The 18,833-nt window shown below is 37.8% G+C and overlaps 3 protein-coding genes and 1 long non-coding RNA gene across 4 annotated transcripts; 1 reads left to right on the forward strand and 3 right to left on the reverse strand.

Annotated features, from left to right (window-relative positions):
- Positions 1 to 2,381: 2,381 nt before the first annotated feature.
- LOC149379270 (uncharacterized) lies at positions 2,382 to 3,965 on the reverse strand. Its single transcript, XR_016294023.1, has 3 exons — positions 3,671 to 3,965; positions 3,431 to 3,487; positions 2,382 to 2,778 (listed from the first exon to the last, which is right to left on the reverse strand). It is a non-coding gene; the product is annotated as an uncharacterized LOC149379270 (long non-coding RNA).
- Positions 3,966 to 5,601: 1,636 nt separating this feature from the next.
- LOC149379271 (actin-depolymerizing factor 1-like) lies at positions 5,602 to 7,177 on the forward strand. The gene is made up of 3 exons (XM_089602194.1): positions 5,602 to 5,784; positions 6,413 to 6,678; positions 6,770 to 7,177. Exons 1-3 carry the CDS (start codon positions 5,782 to 5,784, stop codon positions 6,918 to 6,920), a joined length of 420 nt encoding a protein of 139 aa, XP_089458320.1. The 5' UTR covers positions 5,602 to 5,781; the 3' UTR covers positions 6,921 to 7,177.
- A 532-nt stretch (positions 7,178 to 7,709) lies between these two features.
- LOC149379272 (PIF / Ping-Pong family of plant transposase) lies at positions 7,710 to 10,241 on the reverse strand. The gene is made up of 2 exons (XM_089602193.1): positions 9,801 to 10,241; positions 7,710 to 8,912 (listed from the first exon to the last, which is right to left on the reverse strand). The coding sequence occupies exons 1-2, from the start codon at positions 9,928 to 9,930 to the stop codon at positions 7,828 to 7,830; spliced, it is 1,215 nt and encodes a 404-aa protein (XP_089458319.1). The 5' UTR covers positions 9,931 to 10,241; the 3' UTR covers positions 7,710 to 7,827.
- Positions 10,242 to 14,909: 4,668 nt separating this feature from the next.
- PHIP1 (phragmoplastin interacting protein 1) lies at positions 14,910 to 17,002 on the reverse strand. The gene is made up of 4 exons (XM_089604429.1): positions 16,519 to 17,002; positions 16,146 to 16,317; positions 15,973 to 16,019; positions 14,910 to 15,874 (listed from the first exon to the last, which is right to left on the reverse strand). The coding sequence occupies exons 1-4, from the start codon at positions 16,938 to 16,940 to the stop codon at positions 15,112 to 15,114; spliced, it is 1,404 nt and encodes a 467-aa protein (XP_089460555.1). The 5' UTR covers positions 16,941 to 17,002; the 3' UTR covers positions 14,910 to 15,111.
- Between the last annotated feature and the right edge of the window lie 1,831 nt (positions 17,003 to 18,833).

Here is an 18,833-nt window from a genome sequence, read left to right on the forward strand (position 1 = left end):
AAACATAAAAAAAAACTTCAAAAGCAGTCCACATTCTATATCTATAATCAAAAGAGTGAATTACAGAGTTTGGTTTCAACAAAAGTAACACCTCAGTTGGGTTTTTTTTTCGATTTTTGGCTTTTTTTTAGCTTGGTGTTCAGATCTTCACGGTTAGAAGCACCGATCTTGGAGGAGTGGCCATCACTTTGTAGTGCCTCAGGTTGGGATGTTGTAGATATGACCTACTCTTTCTCAACGGATTTTGGAACGGAATGTTCATTCAATTCTGTGTTTTTTGGCTGACCTGGAACATCTTCAGATTCTTGTTCAATGAGTGCAAGAGATGTTAAGATATTGGGCAGAGTGTAATGTCCAGCTTCTCTAGGTTCTTCAGCAGCAAAAACAACCGTAAACTTTGTTCCTACGACATTAGGCATATCATTTTTTGGAGTTTTGATATACACAAGAAAGCTGTTCTTGTGTGACATCTCAAAAAAAGACTCTCAAGGCGCTTGATTAGAAGCCTAATTAAGAAATACGAACATGAATTAGTGTTAACGTTGTAGTAAGAATATGAACTTCGGTCAACTTTGTGTTTTCATACAACTTTTTTCTATAAGAGAACTTTACTTTGGTTTGGGTTGGATTGAAAAGATTCATAGTAAAAAATCTAAAAACATGTGTTTGACACCTTCGTAAAAAAAACAGCAATACCAACTCTGCGAACACATGAATTCAGCCCACCAATGGATTAACCTTGTTGACCCAGCGTGTTCATGGCATCCCTCATGCAAGCAAGTTCAACAACAGTAGGGACTCCAGTGAAATCCTGAGAGCAAATCACACACGCGTCAATAATCCATAGAAAAGTTCAAATGTATAGTCACCATGGACATCTAAAGTAAGCTCACCTGCAGAAGAACCCTGACAAGTTTGAATGGGATCTCGCCCATTTTGGGGCTGGTGTTTTCCCAGTCACTGATCTTTTCAACATCCTTGCTCTTCACTTGAAACCTCTCTGCCACCAAACACCAATGTCGATCATAACTCACAAACCGTATACAAAAGTTAAGCTGAGACAAAACAATTTAATATTAGCTAAACAAAAAACGTCTAAATATCAAGATAATACTCTATTTCAACAATATACAAGAATCAACAACAAATCTCGTATTCAATTTCAGAAACAATACCCGAGCCAATTTTAGATTCAACACACACGAGCAACATCATGAATTAGAAGGGTTTAAAAATCAAGACTTATCATATTCAAGACCCTAAGAACATCACAATCATCGACTATCGAAAAGAACCCCACTCAGTTTCATCAACCCAAATACAAAAAAAGGGTCAAAACCCCTTAATTATTTCGGCAAGAAATAGAAGAAAAATAGAGGTTTCCACTACGCACGTTTGATTAATAATATGGTAAAGAGTAATTATGAGTCAAATGTATATTTTAGCATACATATTTGGCATAGGTCTTTATAAATATTATTGATAAAAGACCGTAGTTATTATTATTAAAAAATAGTAGTTATATGATCGATGAGCTGTAAGTTAGTTGTCAATGACATATTGAGATACATAAAAAAATTGAAAAAAAAAATGAAGGTGAATGAGAAAGAAGCTGTAAAAGGAGTTGTGGCTCTTGTTCCTAATTGAATTTTTTTTTCAAGTAAAGGATAACATCTTTATTAAACATGCATATCAGCCAACACAAACTCAACAACATTTGGCGGAATTAAACCAAACCAAGGGACCTGAGGATGGAACCTCAAAGCCAATTTCTGTTAAACAATGTGCAGGCTTGTTACAAAGACGCGCGAATAAGAAAAAGAACCACCCTCGAGAAGATCGTACACATAGAGGATATCATCGATAATCGTACAACAGTCAGCCATAATTGGTTTTTAGCCTTTAAGTAAAGATATCACCTGAGAATCATCAGATTAGATGGCAATGCATTGATGTCCCAACTCCACAGCCTGCTTAAGACCAATAAGAATAGCTCTAGCTTCCGCTGCCATCACACTAAGAGGACGCGCCAAGGAATCAATCAGAGAGAAGACGACTTTCCCTTCACTATTGCGCACCATGATCCCTACACCAATTCTGCCACGATTGTAATCAGTAGCAGCATCCACAGAGACCGCCACACAACCCACAAGAAGAGTCTTCCACTGAAGAACAAGTTCTTCAACCAAACAGAAAAGAAAAAAAAAAGGAAAATAGAAAAACTACCATCAGACCAATAGAAAATAATTATTGATCTTTGCCTATTCAATATGACATTTGAAGAGATAGTACTATTGCTCAATCTCTATCGTCTCTCTTATCTTTTTTTTAAATCCGACTTTCAACAAATCAGAATTTTGATTAAACCGACAACAAACCCATCCAACAATGAGTATTCTTAAACAAATTCAAAAGACCACAAATATGAACGGGAATTAGCCGTTAAATCGACAACAAAATTAAAGAGAACACCTAAATTACCTATTATGCATTATTAGATAGCACGGAGGCCGTGATGAAACACACTCTATAATATATATAGAGTTTTTATGAGTTATGAATGAATAAGACATTAAAATTATTAAACAAACTCTCAATTGTATATAGTCATCATCAGAAGTGAATGAATCACCTTTGCAATCTCAGTGTCCACAACCTTGTTCTCGACCATTTTGCACTTATTTCCGGTGAATAGTCATAGTTTGCGGACCGATCGATCTCCTTAAGCCACTGCTTCACATTTACGAAGCTCTCCTTCACAGTAATACCATACACAATCTGTGATTTTGTGGCTAAATAATTAGATCCAATAAATTGAAATAAATATGAATTACCACAAAAAATATCAATAATGAAAGAAGAAGAAGAAGAAAATCAATACCCAAATATCCCCAACACATTTCCAAATGCATTATCCTTGTCACACTTAACCGACTACATCCATATTCCGTGAACCCTCTAGACAAGTCATTTAAATTAAATAAACTTTACAAAACACAAAATGATGCGTTGCGTTAATCCTTCCACCAAACAAACAACTGAAGTTGGTTTCATTTTCTATGAGGTATGTTTAAACTCATGTATAGTTTCTTGCTGACAAAATGTTTGATGACAAGCCTTATTCGAATACTCGGATTTGTTAGACATCATAAAAATAAAATCAAATCAGAGAATTTGCGTGCTCTACTTCTATTAGTATTACAAATGAAGGTCACTATTTTATAAAAAAATAATATACAATTGTTTTATTGTACGAAAAGGTAGAGATATTTATTACCTCATACTCAGCATTCCAATGCTTGGTTTTATACTTTTTTCTTAGGAATCTATTCAATAGTTTGTTCTGGTGTGAAGTACTTGACTTATTAGTTTTCCAACTTCTGTGTTTGTTACAAAAAAGGAAGAAAATTAAAATGTAAGGAAAACTCACATCAGTCCCGAGCCGTGAATTGAAGGAGATTGAACAACAAAAAAGCTGACCTGGGAGCTGTGGCAAAATGTTGATAAAATGCGAATGAGAGTACGATTTTTCTGTGTGTTCGATCAAGGCCCAATAGTTTTGTCTCAAGCATTTTGTTAGCAGTTTACAAACCCAAGCAAAAAAACTCAAACCCTAATATTTATTCTTTAAAATTTGAGCAGGAAAGAGAAAAAAGTCAAGAGTCCTCACCGTGGATGAGATAAACAGAATTTTTTTTATCATCTTCCTCCTCTTTCCGGCAAAAGTCACTTCTCTCTCTCTCTCTCGCTATTTCTCTCACTCGGCTTCTCTCTCTCTTGTTTTTTTCTCTGTGTGCTTTTCGGCTTCACTCGACTTGATTACTTTTTAAAAGAATATGAATCGATCTATTTTTTTTATCAGAATATGAATCGATCTCACGCACGAGAGAGAGAGAGCCTGTTTTAAATTTTGTTGATTTGTTTAAATTTTTTTAGGAAAATAAATAAAAAGGAAGAAGAAGGGGAAGCTATTTGTCAGAATTTGAAAGTGAGAGAGAGATATATGTATTTTATGTTTTTTCAGCAAAATAAAAAAGAAAGAAGAACTGAAAGCTCTTTGTCAATTGTCACGTATAGAATAGAGAGAGAGTGTTTGATACTTTGATCCATCTTGTCAAAAGATTTTTATTATAATTTTTTTATAGGAAAATAATAAGCAAGAAGAAGTTGGAAGGTTGTTTCAGCACTATCACGAGATTAGTTTCAACATTGCCGCGTGTCCTCCATACAGGTAACCACGTGTCATCTCGTGGATGAAAGTGGGGAGAAGAGTTCTCTTTTATTATCTATGTTATAGATAATGGATTTACATTTTTTAAAATTTATTTACTGTTTTAGGTTCTATTTTAATTTTGTATGTCTAAAGTTTTATTTAGGGGTGAAACTGGATCGGTTCGGTTCGGTTTTGACATTTTTAGTATCCGAATCCGAATTTTCGGTTTTTAAAAACTTGGTCCAGTATCCGGCCCAATTTAGTCTAAAACCGAAATTCGTTTATCTGGTTTCTTAACTCCAGTATCCAGTCCAGTATCCAATTTTTAAAATTCGGTTATTCAGTTTGTAAAATTTCAGATCCAGTTTAATATCCAATTTTATAAAATGGATATCCAGTTTCTAAAATCCAAATCCGGTTTGAAAAAATTCAAAAAAAAAGAGAAAAAACGACTCTTATAAAGCTCCAAAATGACAATACATAATCTAAAACATAGTAAAAAAATAAAATTCAAAAGGACACTCGTCTCCAACTACCTGTACATGTAATATATATTTATTTTTAATAGATATTTATTTTAATTAAAAAAAATTGGTTAAATAACCGATATCCAGATTTTCCCAAAATCAAATCCGATATCTGGTCCAGTTTTGTAAACCGGATCGGTTATCCGAATCCGAATTTTGGTTAGCTGACGTAGCTCCAAATTTTGGTTTCGGTTCGGTTTGGATATCGATTTTATCTGATTTTCGGTTCGATTTTGTACTGCCCTAGTTTTATTTATAAGAAAAATAATCTCATAAGTGTTTATAGTTTGAGACAATACTCATAAATATAAAACAACCACTATTTAAAAAATTATACACTACTACTATTCTTGTAATTTTCATATACTATCCGATCTAAATCTATGTGGCACTCGCACTCTAATCGTTATAATTAACATACACACTTGTTTTTGTTGATACAATTATTATAATATTTATTCTCAATAACATAAATAAAAAAAATTATATGTATATAAATTGTTAAAAATATAAAGGACAAAAATAAGTTTTTAAGCATAATTAAAAGATATTAGCGTTGTTCTCTCTTTATTTTGATTTCAAAGTGCCTGAATGTGAATAATAATAAATATAAATTTATTGAAGAACCATATTCTTTGACTTGACCTTTTTATTGAGAATTAATAACAATGGATTTGGGCCGAAGGAGCAAAAGTTGGGCCGTAAGGAATCTGAAAAAGCAAAAGGCAAAGACATTCTCCTCCACTTGACGCCCCGGTGGCACCATCTTCTCCCACTACCATCCACGTGGCGCAATCCTATCAGCTCACGACCATGTCCTAACAGCCTGTCACCGTCAGATTAGCTTTTGCTCGTCAGATTCACAAAACCAAAAGCCTTCTCTTCTCTGTGTGTCAACCAAAATAAAAAAGCCTGATCCCGTAGTTTTTTTCCATCTCTCTTTCTCTCTCTCTCTCTCCCTCTCTCTCTCTCTCTCTCAGATTTTCTCGGCCTTGGTCTGAATTTCTTTTCCTATTTCTCCTCCGATAATCTCTCAACAAGATGGTAAGCTCTTCTTGACTCTTATGCTCTGTATTTTTTCTACTGCTTCACTTTATCGCCTCGTATTTTTTTTTTTTTTACTTTTCATTTTTTATGTTCGATTCAGTTGATGTTTTGCCTGTACTGTTTTGATGTCCGATCTGTGAAATTTGTCTTCCGATTTCGACGAAATCTGTGGATTCTCTAGTGGCTTGAGAGCTTGATTAGGCTGATGTGACCTTTGTGGATGAATGAAATCTCTGGTTTGATGAACTTTTGTCGTGTTTGAACCTGATCTCGATCGGATGTAGATTGAATTCGTTTGATTAAACTATGATTGTGATTTGCATGTTTTCTTTCTTTATTTCTCTAACTGTCCTGGAACTAAAGCAGTTTTCAGCATATGTGGAAGAGTAAAATTTGTAGGGTTTGACCACATTTCCATATAGATTTTTTCCTAAAAGAAAGTTGATATTGATTTAAATGTTCTTAATTGAAAACGTTGATATATAGGACTTTTTATCTTTGTAAGCTGCTTTGCTATCCATGGAGGAAAAAAAAAAGCTTGTCTCTTTAGCTGGAAATGACATAAACCAATTTATGGATTTTTTTTTTCTTTGTTTGTTTGTTAATTATTTGAATGGATTGGTAGGCCAATGCAGCGTCTGGGATGGCAGTGCACGATGACTGCAAGCTCAAGTTTCTTGAGCTCAAGACTAAGAGAACATACCGTTTCATAGTCTACAAAATCGACGAGAAGCTGAAGCAAGTTACGGTGGAGAAGCTCGGGGAGCCTGGCGAAGACTACGCTGCCTTCAATGCGCACCTTCCCGATAACGAGTGCCGATACGCCATCTACGACCACGAGTTCATGACCGCCGAAAATGTCCCCAAGAGCAGGATTTTTTTCATCGCGTGGTATAACTGTGGAACCTTTTTTCGGTTTGGATTCTTTGTCCGGTGTTCATTAGTTCTTTGATCGGTTCTGCTTCGTTACCGTGATTTACAGGTCGCCCGACACGTCGAGGGTGAGAAACAAGATGATCTACGCTAGCTCCAAGGACAGGTTCAAGAGAGAGTTGGACGGAATTCAGGTCGAATTGCAAGCCACCGACCGATCTGAGGTGGGTATCGATGTGATCCAAAGCCGCGCTAGCTGAGAACCAAGCCCCGAAAATGAATCCATATGTGGATCTATTATCCTTATTATCTGGTCTCGCTCCTTTTTTCTTTTTATAAATTTGAAATGCCTATGGGACATGGGATTGTTTTTCTTTTTCCTCACTGCTGTATTTGGTTTTACGAAGAAGTGATTTGTAATGCGGATTTATTTTGGTTTCTCATTTTGGTGTGATATACAAACTAATATCAATATGGTTGGTGGCAATATTGGGAGCTCTATAGTTTGTTTGTGTAATACGGTCGATAGCTTCGTCGATGTCAGAATTTAGCCTCTTTCCCTCCCTCGTCCGGTTAAATTGTGGTTTTGATTGAAAATTGAATGAAATTCATTTATGTTGAAAACTGTTGTCGACTCTTATGTGGTTTGCTTGTGTTGAGAAAATCTTCATTTGTGTTGGCCTCTATGATGGGTGTAGTTAACCTAGCGTTTTCTTTTTGTTAATTTATCTTCACATTTTGTTTTGCTTCCAAACAAAAAAATGTACTTCACGGAATGTCTTAACTTCTCACCTACTCTACGCCACACTCACTAAAAAATCATTTCAGTTTGGTAGTGGAACTTGACAAACATGGTAGGGTCCAAGGTCTTGCCCGAATTTTTTGACTCGTTGTACTCTTCTCTTACCATATTCACGCAAATATCTTTCAACGGTTCCTTCTAACTGCATGAAGGATTTCTCGTCTCTTCATTGCATACCCAAGTACTCTCTCTAAAGGTCAAAGCCCCTGTGGATTCATTCACTCTGTGATCACGCTGTGCTACTGAATTGAGCAAACCATAAACCAATTTGCATGCATATGGGATTCATTCAAGTCATAACTTGGAAATCCGTAAGAAAATTCGCGCTCAAAACAATTTTAAAAGAAACGCGGGGCAAGATAAAATCAAACGGATCCGTTTCGGGACACGAGGGAAGACTTGTGAGCCAAGTGGAGGGAGAGGGCGTCGCGGAGGAGCAAGGCGGCGGGTTGGGCGGCGGCGGCGGAGGAGTCGCAGGTCTGCTGGCGGTAGGCGGCATCGTGGTGGCGGGAGAGAAAGAGGGGGGCCCCGCTGTCGTCGTCCATGTCGATGAGGATGTTGTGTAGCAGGCAGCATACAAGCACGATCCTCGGGAGCCGGTGGCGATCCGGCTTCCACATGACTCCGTGTATGATCCGCCACGTCTCCTTGAGCCTCGCCAGCGCCCTCTGCGCCACCATCCTCGTCGCCGAGTGCCGCCGGTTGAACTCCGCCCGGTGCTCCGCCCCGCCCCGCCGCCGGAACGGAGTCACCAGCCACGGAAGCAACGGGAAGCCCGAGTCCCCGACGATGTACTCTCCGACCTCGGCGTCCCCGAGCCTGAGCTTCTTCCCGTTGAGCCTCTTCCCGTCCTCGCAGAGGCGGAAGAGCCCGGAGCTTCTCATGACGTCCTCGTCGCTGAGGCTGCCGGGCCAGCCGGCGATGACGTCGCGGAACCTCATCTCCGGGTCCACCACGGCCTGCACCACCATGCTGCTGTTCTCCTCGCGGTCCACCCACACTTTGGAGTCGGCGTCGTCGGAGGCCGGGAGAGTCATGAGGACGTGGGTGGTGTCGACGGCCCCGCAGCAGTTGGGGAGGCCGCGGATGCGCTCGAACTTGGACTTGATGGAGTCCATCTCGGCCTCGGTGGCGGGCCACGAGAGGTGGTGGAGCCCGCGCTCCTCCATGGCCTCCACGAAGCGCCACGTCAGCTGGGAGACCGTCGACGGGCTCGTCCCGAAGGAGTCCCCCACGATGGAGAGGGACTCGCCGGAGCCCAGCCGCCGGATCGCCACCGCCACCTGGTCGAAGATCGACAGGCTCCTCCCCGCCGAGTCCACGCAGTGCGCCGTCTTCGCCAGCATATCCTCCCTCACCAGCGAGCATATGTACGTGAACGTCTTTCGAGATATTTTGAACATCGATTCGAATGCTTCCGCGTTCCCGTTCGTCGATGGACATCCCGGCACTGCCACACTCAAAATCCAAACATCCGAGTTAGAACACATTCTTAAGCAGTAAATACGGCAGAAGAGAGTAAATTGTTTGAACTTCTTCTTCGGCATTCAAATCTAGAATCGGGCCGATCTGAATCCCGGCTACCAATTTCAAAGGATACACGCGACCACCGGTGGTTGAAAGAGGAGATCAGATTAAATTGATCACTAGTGCATTGAAATCGATGAGATATTTGTGTTCCCGAATTTAGAGTTTCTTAATTTTTTTTTTTTATCTGTGTTCCTGAGCATTGTGCCTATGCAGATCTCTCAAAAGCCCGGTAGATCTATATGATCGAGAGCCTTTCTGTTTCTGATCACGACTCTCTTCGATTTGCACAGTTTGAAGAAAGAAACACACATCAAGAAATCAGTTCAGTTCATATCTTCTATATTGTTATTTGAATAGACCAAAACAAGTGTTTGATAATTGATAACTGCAACCAAAAGGACTTTTGAGAACAATGCATGAACTGGGTCCAAGCTCTGATTCTCAATCCGTTGATTGAAAAGCGAGCCTAAGGAAGTCTAAATGTGGAAATCGATCATAATACCAAAAATGACAAAAATTCCATGAAAGAAATCCTAACAAACACACACACACACACATCACCCAGTGACTCGTTCTTTCCCTAAAGCTATGCAAAATAAATTTGATGTTTTGATAACGTGAAATCATTGCAATCAACAAAGAAAACATTGACCCAAGTCCTGAAATTCAAGAAAACCACCACGAAATACCTACGAAAAACCAAAATGTGCGTGCATAATTGTAATCACTGAAACGCAGACGTGAGCAGAAACTAGTGAGCCGTGAAAAAAAGGCATTATCAAGAGAAGAAAAAGAGAAAAAAAAGAACCTGTGATTCTCTGAGAGAAGTCTTCCCACCAATCCAACGGCTTAAGTTGAGAAGCGTCAACGACCGATACATTCTGGTCAACCTTCTTCTCATCCTTGTTCTTCCTCTTCAACCCTCTGATGGGTCCCATTGGAATTCGTTACGAAGCTCGAAAGCAAGAGAGCTCGAACGAGTCAAGAGTCAAGACGAGCAAACTAATGATAATAATAATAAATATTAATAAGAACCGACCCACTCAGCAAGCAGGGAAAATTTAAGGAACCCCAAAGCGTGACACATCACAGCAGAGCACACAAACAACCGTAAGCCTCAGATTTTAAAACCCGACGCGGATTGAGAAGGGTAATGAATAAATAGATGTTAATAATAATAACAAAAAGAAAGAGAGATCGTTAGCCAAAAGGAACACACTATACATGTTGATGCGTATACATGTGCAAGAGCCAAGATAATTTTTATTTTTATTTTTTTTCTATTCATAAATGATTGTTTCGCTTTATTATTTTACCCTACGGTGAGCTGTGATCGAGTTTTACTTTTAATATTATTGTTGTGTGTAATTTCAAAGCATGCAATAATAATGAGTCGAGTAATATCATTCACAAATATCTACTTTTTGCGACTATTTCTTTACAATTATATTATTCATGAGATTGCCAATATTTTTCAATTATTATTTATTGAGTTTGCATAGATATAAATAAAGAATAATGCGTTGGAGTCTAGTGGGTTTAACCCAGAGTAAAAGAAAAGCTCTTCGTGCCCACACATAATTAAAATAGTAATATATACCATCTTACTGGGGCAGATTAAATTTGAATTAGTGCTATTTGTATACGAAAGTTCTAACAAAAATTAGAACTATTTTTTTTAGAAAGTTAGACATGTGGCCATTGTAGATTCTCTATATTAAAATTTTAGCTAAATTCAATCTAATAATTAAAAAAAATAGCTCAAATTAAAATAAGACATATATGATATATCATATTATATGAGGTATAGATATAAATTGTACTATTTTTCTAATATTCTTAATATTTAAATAATTTGACATATAGTTTTAATTGAGTATAATTATTTAGCTATTTGATATAATTTCTTATTATCGTTGAAATTTCATAAAATGGAAAAATATCATATATGTATCATTTCGGTTTTATCAAAATATTATATGTATATTTATTGTTTTTAAAAATAACACATTTATACATTCGCTGTTTATTACATATGTATAACTCTCTATTTGACTTTCTATTTAATCTTGGTTAGAATTTTTTTCGAAACCCTATCATAACCTTATTTCTTAGCAAAACGAAACAAAACCTCTATAAACGCTCAAACGAAGAAGAAAGAAAAAGAACTTGAGAAACCCGTTCGAATTCCAACACAAAATCGAGCCATCTTCACGTCCTTTTTCGAATTCCATATAGTTAACATTATGGTATATGGTATTTTTTTTGTTTGTTTGATGTTGTGTGCTAAATTTATTTTTTGTTGGCTTGTTGTTCGGAAAGATGGAATAATCATATATAAATTTCTTTTATAGAATCTTTGTCAGATTAAGTTATGCAGAATTGGTGATAGATTCGTTGAAGTCTTTTAGTCTCGATTGTCCAAATTGTCAATCAATAGTAGATGTTACAACAAAATAATTTATATTGTGTTCCATATTTTCGTACCCTTTTCATTTTCTCTATCTGCACCCACATGAACTCCATTAACGCTTTTATGTGTACTTATCAATGAGTCCGATTTGGTCTGAAATCAAATACGTCGTGTTATAGTCTTTCACAACATGCACTAGTGTTGCAAGTCTAACATAATATCTCCATAGTTGAAAAAAAAGAAGATAACTTTAATACTCATGACATCATAACATTTTGAGAAAATGAAAATATTCCAATAAATAAATAAAAATTGAAGCAAAATAGGTAATTAATGTGTAGTGACGCGTACCTTTTTTGTCGAACCATAGGGCATTCGTCGAGAAGATGAACAATAATTTTTTTTGGAAAAATGGTATGAAGTAGCCAATTTATGATTTTTGCAAAATAGCCATAGTTTCATTAGGTATAACAAAATAGCCAATTGAGAGTACTATAACTTTTAATCCTGTCTCAATTAATTTTAATCCAGCTTACATAAAGCTTATATTCTGTCTTTATAGTTCGTTGGGATTAAATTTAATCCAGCCTAGATTAATCTTACTTAGGCTAGTTTGCTTATAGTTGACAAACTATGGCTATTTTGCAAAAGTTTAAGTTCTATTGGGCTATATAGCCGCTTGACCTTTTTTTTTAATATACTTAAATTCCAGCTCTACAAAGCAAACATGACCCGCTACTTAATTTACCACAACTCTTCACAATAATCAAACCAGTCTTCATCTAAAACAGTCCGCAAGGGCTAAAGATCCAAGTTAATAGATCTATCTCTTTTTCCTGTCAGTTTCACTGATACGTAAAGTTCAAGAGTATTCACTCCATAACTTGATATCACTCTCTATCAAACACTTTGTTATCTCCAAGATCCACATTTGATTATGTCCATCAGGATCCTCCCCAATCCATAAACGATCTTAACCGTTGGATCAACCGCAATCGCCTCTGTCTGCGTATATACACGTCAATGGCTTCAGATGCACACTCAACAGGCTTGTGAACTCAGTATTTGTTCACACCTTCCTCACCGAGGTGTTTGATTCCCCGTAAAACATGGTGGACAGGAATAAAGACGATGAGAGCGATGATGAAGACCCCATGTGAAAGGAAGACTCGGGGATCGGTGATCCTTTGAGGTCGTACTTGTCAAGTCCTCCTCGGACAAGTCATGCCATACAAACCCGTTTTCGTAGCTCTTGAAAAAAAAATACTAAAAAACGCTAATTGATAGTCTTTGAGGACCACGAGTACTTGTTGGCGATGCCTTGTCCTCTAAGACAAGTTAATCTGCTTTTGACGTTTACAAAAAGGGGACGGTTAGAGCCGTTGTGGAGAAGAGAAAGGAACAACCATGAAATGAGGATGTTCAAGCTGGCCGTTCCGCAAAAAGGTATTAAATCCTGTCTTCGACACGAGCCCAGATTCCTTGTGTTTTCCTTCGTGCCTTGCTGGGTTTTAGGTGTTGAGACCTCCTCTTTTCCTCTACTTGCCATTGTTCTTCGAAAAAAAAAGGAAAGAAAATGAAAGAAAAATGAAGTGTATCAAAAAGACAATCCTTTAGAGAAGAGGTTGGGAATGATAAAAAAGTAAGGCCTTTGCTTGGCTTTACTAAACTATCTCTGCAATCTCATGTAATATACTATAGCTATACACTGACTATTTCTTTCAATAAAAAAAAATGTCCATTCAAAGTATAGCTGTATAATAACAGTACGGTCACGAAAGCAGATTTTTGGGGAAACAATTAGTAAAAGTTGGTGTGCTGGGGATAAGGTTTATTTGTTACTTTTATCATCTCCTTGTAATCTGATTGACTATTGAAAAAGCAGATTTACTATTTTTCTTGATGTTTCTAAAGATGTTATAGCAATTTATGAAACAACTTAGCAGTTTATACAAAATAAATAAACTGTAAGTAAAGAAAGAAGAATGGATGACTCAGTTCGGCCAATCGTGTTTACTTATGGAAGGATGATACTCTCAGTGGAAAGAGAACTTGACTAGACGGTAGAATAAGTACAACTTTGGATAATCCATGATCACCTTTCAGGCTTCTTAAACTTCAAGACTATCATACTGATTTCTAACTCCGGCTCCTCATGTGTTTGAGTTCCCCTCACTTTCTACTCACATACTCTCCCAGTGTTTCAAACAACGTTCATAACACTACGTGTTTTTACAACAATCAGAACAACACCAAAACAACTCGGTGACTAAGCTCTAATAATGATTGTCAATATCACAGAGTACAATGCACACCTAAGGCACAGATTTTCGGCGGTGATGAGTGTAGCAAAATACCTTATATATGACACATTCCAATTGAGTGTCCTTGACTAGGGTTTCCAATGCACTTGGTGAACGCTCATTGGACAATAAAAAAAGCGCGCAAGCATATCAAACAAAAAGTCTCTCTGCAAAAATCCACGACACAACATTGACGTGTAAACCAGACATCTCATGTTATAAGCTGATGTTTTTAACATCATAAAAAGAACAACAATTTTGACATGACAAAAACAACCAACATAAAATAACAACTATGACAAAATGGACACGGACCAAAGCGATGGAAATAGTAGGGACAACATTTCCGGATATAAACCGTCACATAAAGATTCCTGTGAAACCATGAGGCAATTTTTCTCATTCTAACTTCCAAACAAGCAAACAGAAAAACAGATTAATATCTACAAGGACAACGTGGAATTGGAAAGCTCCACAAATAGAAGAAAACATATTGCCAATTGACTAAATTACTTGCTTGTCTCTCATACTCTATTATGACATTGCCTGCTTTGCCCTTAATTTAAACCTGTAGTCCAAAGAGCTCTAAATGTGGAAATCACCTTTTCATGACACGCTCGATCAAGAACCGGTTTCTTGCATCCTAAGTCACGATCTAACCCGATTGAATGCGAATGATAATCAAACAACAAGAGACTAACAATACATGCGCCTTCTCTACGATCTCATCTCAGATCTTCAACGATTTCAATCAGAATAATAGAACCAAACATGTCAATGATCTCAATTAGAGTAGATAACATTTTTTATCAGGCTTTATTTCGTTATTCATTGTTAAATAATCATGCCATCTACACAAGCTTTCTAGCCTGTAAAACAAAACAAAATATAATGATTCGAGCTCTTTCATGTCGATATACAGAACCAACTTGGCTACAATCCTTACTCAGAGAGTTCGATATTAAAGCCGAGGCTTTTTCACAACGGAAATGGTGTGTACGTCTATTCATTTGATTCAGTTGATTTTAGTCGATTAAATGTATTAACAGATAATCAGAAAAATACTTCCCTCAATTTCACGCTAATTCTCTACATGCAATTCATATCTAGTGTCGAGAGTTTTTCATATTTTATTTATTATTATAAGATGACTCTGCTAGGTTGTTATACAAGTCCCAAAAAAAAAGACTATTTGGCAATATTGCTACCAAGAGAAATTTCAGATAAAAATAATAATAAACAACAAAAATCATCAAAACTGTCTAAAATAATCATCAAGTGAAGCAGAAAAGAACAAGGAAGCTTTCTTTTAAAAAAAAAAATAGAAAATCAAAATCAAAATTTCCCTGCCCTTTCGCTTTTGAATATGCTAAAAAATCCATACATGATCGATAAAGACGTCCCTATAGTTTATTACCGTCTTTCACTGTGGGACAGTCGGAGGAAAGATGACCCTTCCCGCCACACTCGTAGCACGTCCTCCGTCTCATCTTTCCAGCGCTGACAGAGCTCGACCCCGCGTTCGCACTATACCCGACCGCCGGAGCTGGTTCCACGATCTCTTCCTTGGGCTCTTCCGGCGCCGCCGCCACGACCGGCTCGGATGTGCTCTTCGGACAATCCGACGAAATGTGGCCCTTTTCGCCGCACACGTAACAAGTCCTTCTCCTGATCTTGCCGGTACTCACGGAGGCCAATCCGGGTTCGACAGAGCCGAGCAGAGGAGCTGGGTCGACGATTTCCATTTCCATTTCCTTTTCCTTTTCCGTTTCCGTTTCTATCACCATCGCCGGCACGGTTTCGATTGTTGCTGAGTCGTCGTGACTGGTCTTGGCTTTCTTCATCGGGACGGCGCAGCTGATCTTGGCGGGTCTCCCGAGCACGATTTTCTGGTCGAGCTTCAGAGCCATGGTGAAGGAGAGGGCGTCGGAGAAGTCCACGTGGGCGTAGCCCCGAAACTCGCCCGAGTCCTTGTTCGTCCCGAAGCGTATGGACGATATGTTGCAGTCCGAGAAGAAGCTCCTCAGCGCATCCTCGGTGATGTCCCACGACAGATTCCCGACGTATACTCTGTTGTAGCCCTCCACGATTCGCGGGGCAAAGTCCGGTGCTTTGATTGTTGCTCGGTTTGTTTTGAACGGTTGAATCGTCAGAAACAGTCCGCCCCTAAAAAAATTATCGAGGAAAAAAGAAAATGTTGAGTCTTGACTTGAGGAACGGTAATCAAATCGCTCAAAATCAAGAGAAGCGACATTTCTTCTTACATGTCGGATCCGTCAAGAGCCAGGGCTCGTTTCGCTGCGGTCTCTGTCTGTAATGAGTTCCAAACGGGTATATTAGTTTAAATGCACACTCGAGTGCATATGAGCGTGTAAGGAAATCTAAGCAACACCATCAAGTGTGTTAAATATATAGAGAAAAAAAAAAGGTTTAGTACCTTAAAGCTTATAATGGCGATTCCTCTAAATTTTCCAGTCTCTGGGAACGTCATACAATCGACTTCCGTGATCGTGCCACAGCTTTCGAAATAACTTCGAATGTCATCCTTGGTCGAGTAATAAGGAATTCCTCCAACATAGACTTTCGTAGCACCATTCTCAATTGGTTGACTGTAATAATTTGACAGAGAAGAGAACAAGTAAATAATCAGCTCCGAGAACATTTGAAGTATCAATATATTTGCATACCACCCATTCTTAATTTGAAGACTGAAACTCAACCTTATAAATTACGAGTTCTGAGAAAAATTCATTCCAATCCATTTCTCAATCCAATAATAAAAATAAAAATAAAAACAGACTAAAACGTACCTGATTTCAATTTTAACATTGGTCTCCGTAGCCTTTTTCTCTTCATTCTCAGCCACAGCAGACTCTTTCTTTTCCTCATTTTCGCTCTTCTTATTCTTGCTAGTCTTCTTCTTCTTCTTACTCTTCTTCTTTTTCTTTGGGGTTTTCTTCTTCTGATCCGATTCCTGGGTCTCTTTCAAAACCCCATCGTTTTCGTCTCTCTTCTTCCTCTTCTTCGGGTTGGTCACGGGCTCACTTTCCTTCTTCTCTGCACCACTCGAGGGCAGGGTTTCACGGCGTTTTTCTCGCTTCGATAGTCTGTGTTTCTGAGTCGCCGAGTCCAGAAGCGGTTTCAGAGATTCGGGAGGCTGTTGGGTTGGCTGAGTCGACTCGGCCGCTTCGGCTCTGAGCTTCTGCTTCAGCTTCTTGTTCGATAACACCATTTCGGTTCGAGGCTTTTCAGACCCGAGTCTTCTTGACAAGCAGTGAAAGAGAGGGGAAACACGGAGAAGGGTTTAAAGCCGCGAACGCGAACAGCGTACAAACGACATGTCGTCCTAAGGTAAACGGGGTAATGGGTCGTTTATTTCAGGATACCTAAGGGGAAAAATAATGGCAAATATGTATTCTCCCAAATTTAAATATTGTTTTTTTTTGTTTTTTTTAAATCACATTTAAATATAGTTAAATTTTAAAAATGAGTAATTGTTTGGAAAATAATATATAGAAGTGAGTACTGGTTTGGCAATAAATATAGAAGTGAAATTTTATTCTTTACCTAACAAATATTATTGAATGAAATTTGATACTTATCCATTTTTGTCACGTTTTTAGATAATAATGCTCGTCTATATCTTTATAATTTTTTCGGTTCTCAGTTTTTACTCATTCGTCTGATTGGTCTGATGATCTCTAATAATCTCTGACGAGCACACACATAATTAATTTTTTTTTCATATTAAATTCAATCATTTAAGAATATATTGAATTTTATCGGATTTATGTTGAGCGTTGGACCACGTCTCGGGAGAAATCCATCTACCCTTCTCTTAATTCACTTTTCTCCCTTTTCACGATAGATGAAGAACCAGGGGCGGACCCAGGTGGTGGGGTCAAGTGGCTTGGGCCCCCCCGGACAAAAAAATTCAGGCTTGAATTTTTTTTTTTTTTTTCCAGCCTAAACTGAATTTTGGCCCCCCCTCTTTCCAAGTTCTGGATCCGTCACTGTGAAGAACTATAAATTAGTTTCTTGCGAGACAAAAACGAGGAGGTAGAATATTTCACCACTATTAAATCTCGTGCGATCATAAAATTAAACCTTAGATCAAATCATATGAGGTTTTTAAGTGTTGATCCAAAAATAGCATTAAGGGTGTTGGTGTCTATATATGCAGGTTAATAAATTAAGTGGCTAATGTAAACTGTGGTTATTATGACTAGTTAATTATAATGCTCATTTAACTAAGATTTAATATATCGCGTAAAATAGGGATATCTCACGCGGTAGCTGTTGATGTCGTTTCCGAGCATCAACAATCACAAACGACATCAACACTCACAAACAAAATAAATGAAGAAGAAGAAGAGTGGAGGAGAAGATAACTCGATGGGATCGGAGATGTTTAGCCGGAAGCTGAGTAGCACGACAAGCATGAGAGAGCGATGCTATGCTACGTGGCACCAGAGCGTCTGATCTCCGACGGTGACAACGATGATCTTCCGCCATCGAACTCGCGGAGGGTGACGAGGAGCTGAGCGTCTCTGGCGCTAGGATTTGAATCGGAGAGGATGAAGATCATTTAGGATTTGGCTTACGTCTTTTTTATTTAGAATAAATATATTTTTATTATTTTTTAAATTTTGGGCTAGTTTGACTAAATTTTGAAGTTTTGAACTATTTTTTCAAATCCAAACTTGAAAAAGATTAGATAGTCGCTTGACTCTTATATATATCAACAACTTTATTTGTATATTATAAGGCACAAGTCACGTCGCATAAGATACTAGCTAAAGTTAGTTATATACTACCGTAATAGTATATTACGTGCTATGCGTATTATCAGCAAAATTGAATATATGACACAATTATAATAATAATATTTTAAATTTTAAATTTAAAATATTATCTCATTTTTATTTAATTCTTTCTGTATAACGTATGTAAACTTGGGCAAATGGAAGGAAGTGAAAATCCATTATCACTGGGTGCGGAATTACGGTTTTGATTGGAATGAATTATTCCTTCTAGTGTTGACCGGAATTCCACTAGTAGTGGTACGGAAATTTTCATTCCATACCTAGAAATTTTTACTTCCATACATTAAAAAAAATTAAAA

Source organism: Urtica dioica, chromosome 12 (genome assembly GCF_054948205.1).
Source record: "Urtica dioica subsp. dioica isolate 48M chromosome 12, U.dioica_male_clone48M_v1_H2, whole genome shotgun sequence".
NCBI lineage: Eukaryota > Viridiplantae > Streptophyta > Magnoliopsida > Rosales > Urticaceae > Urtica > Urtica dioica.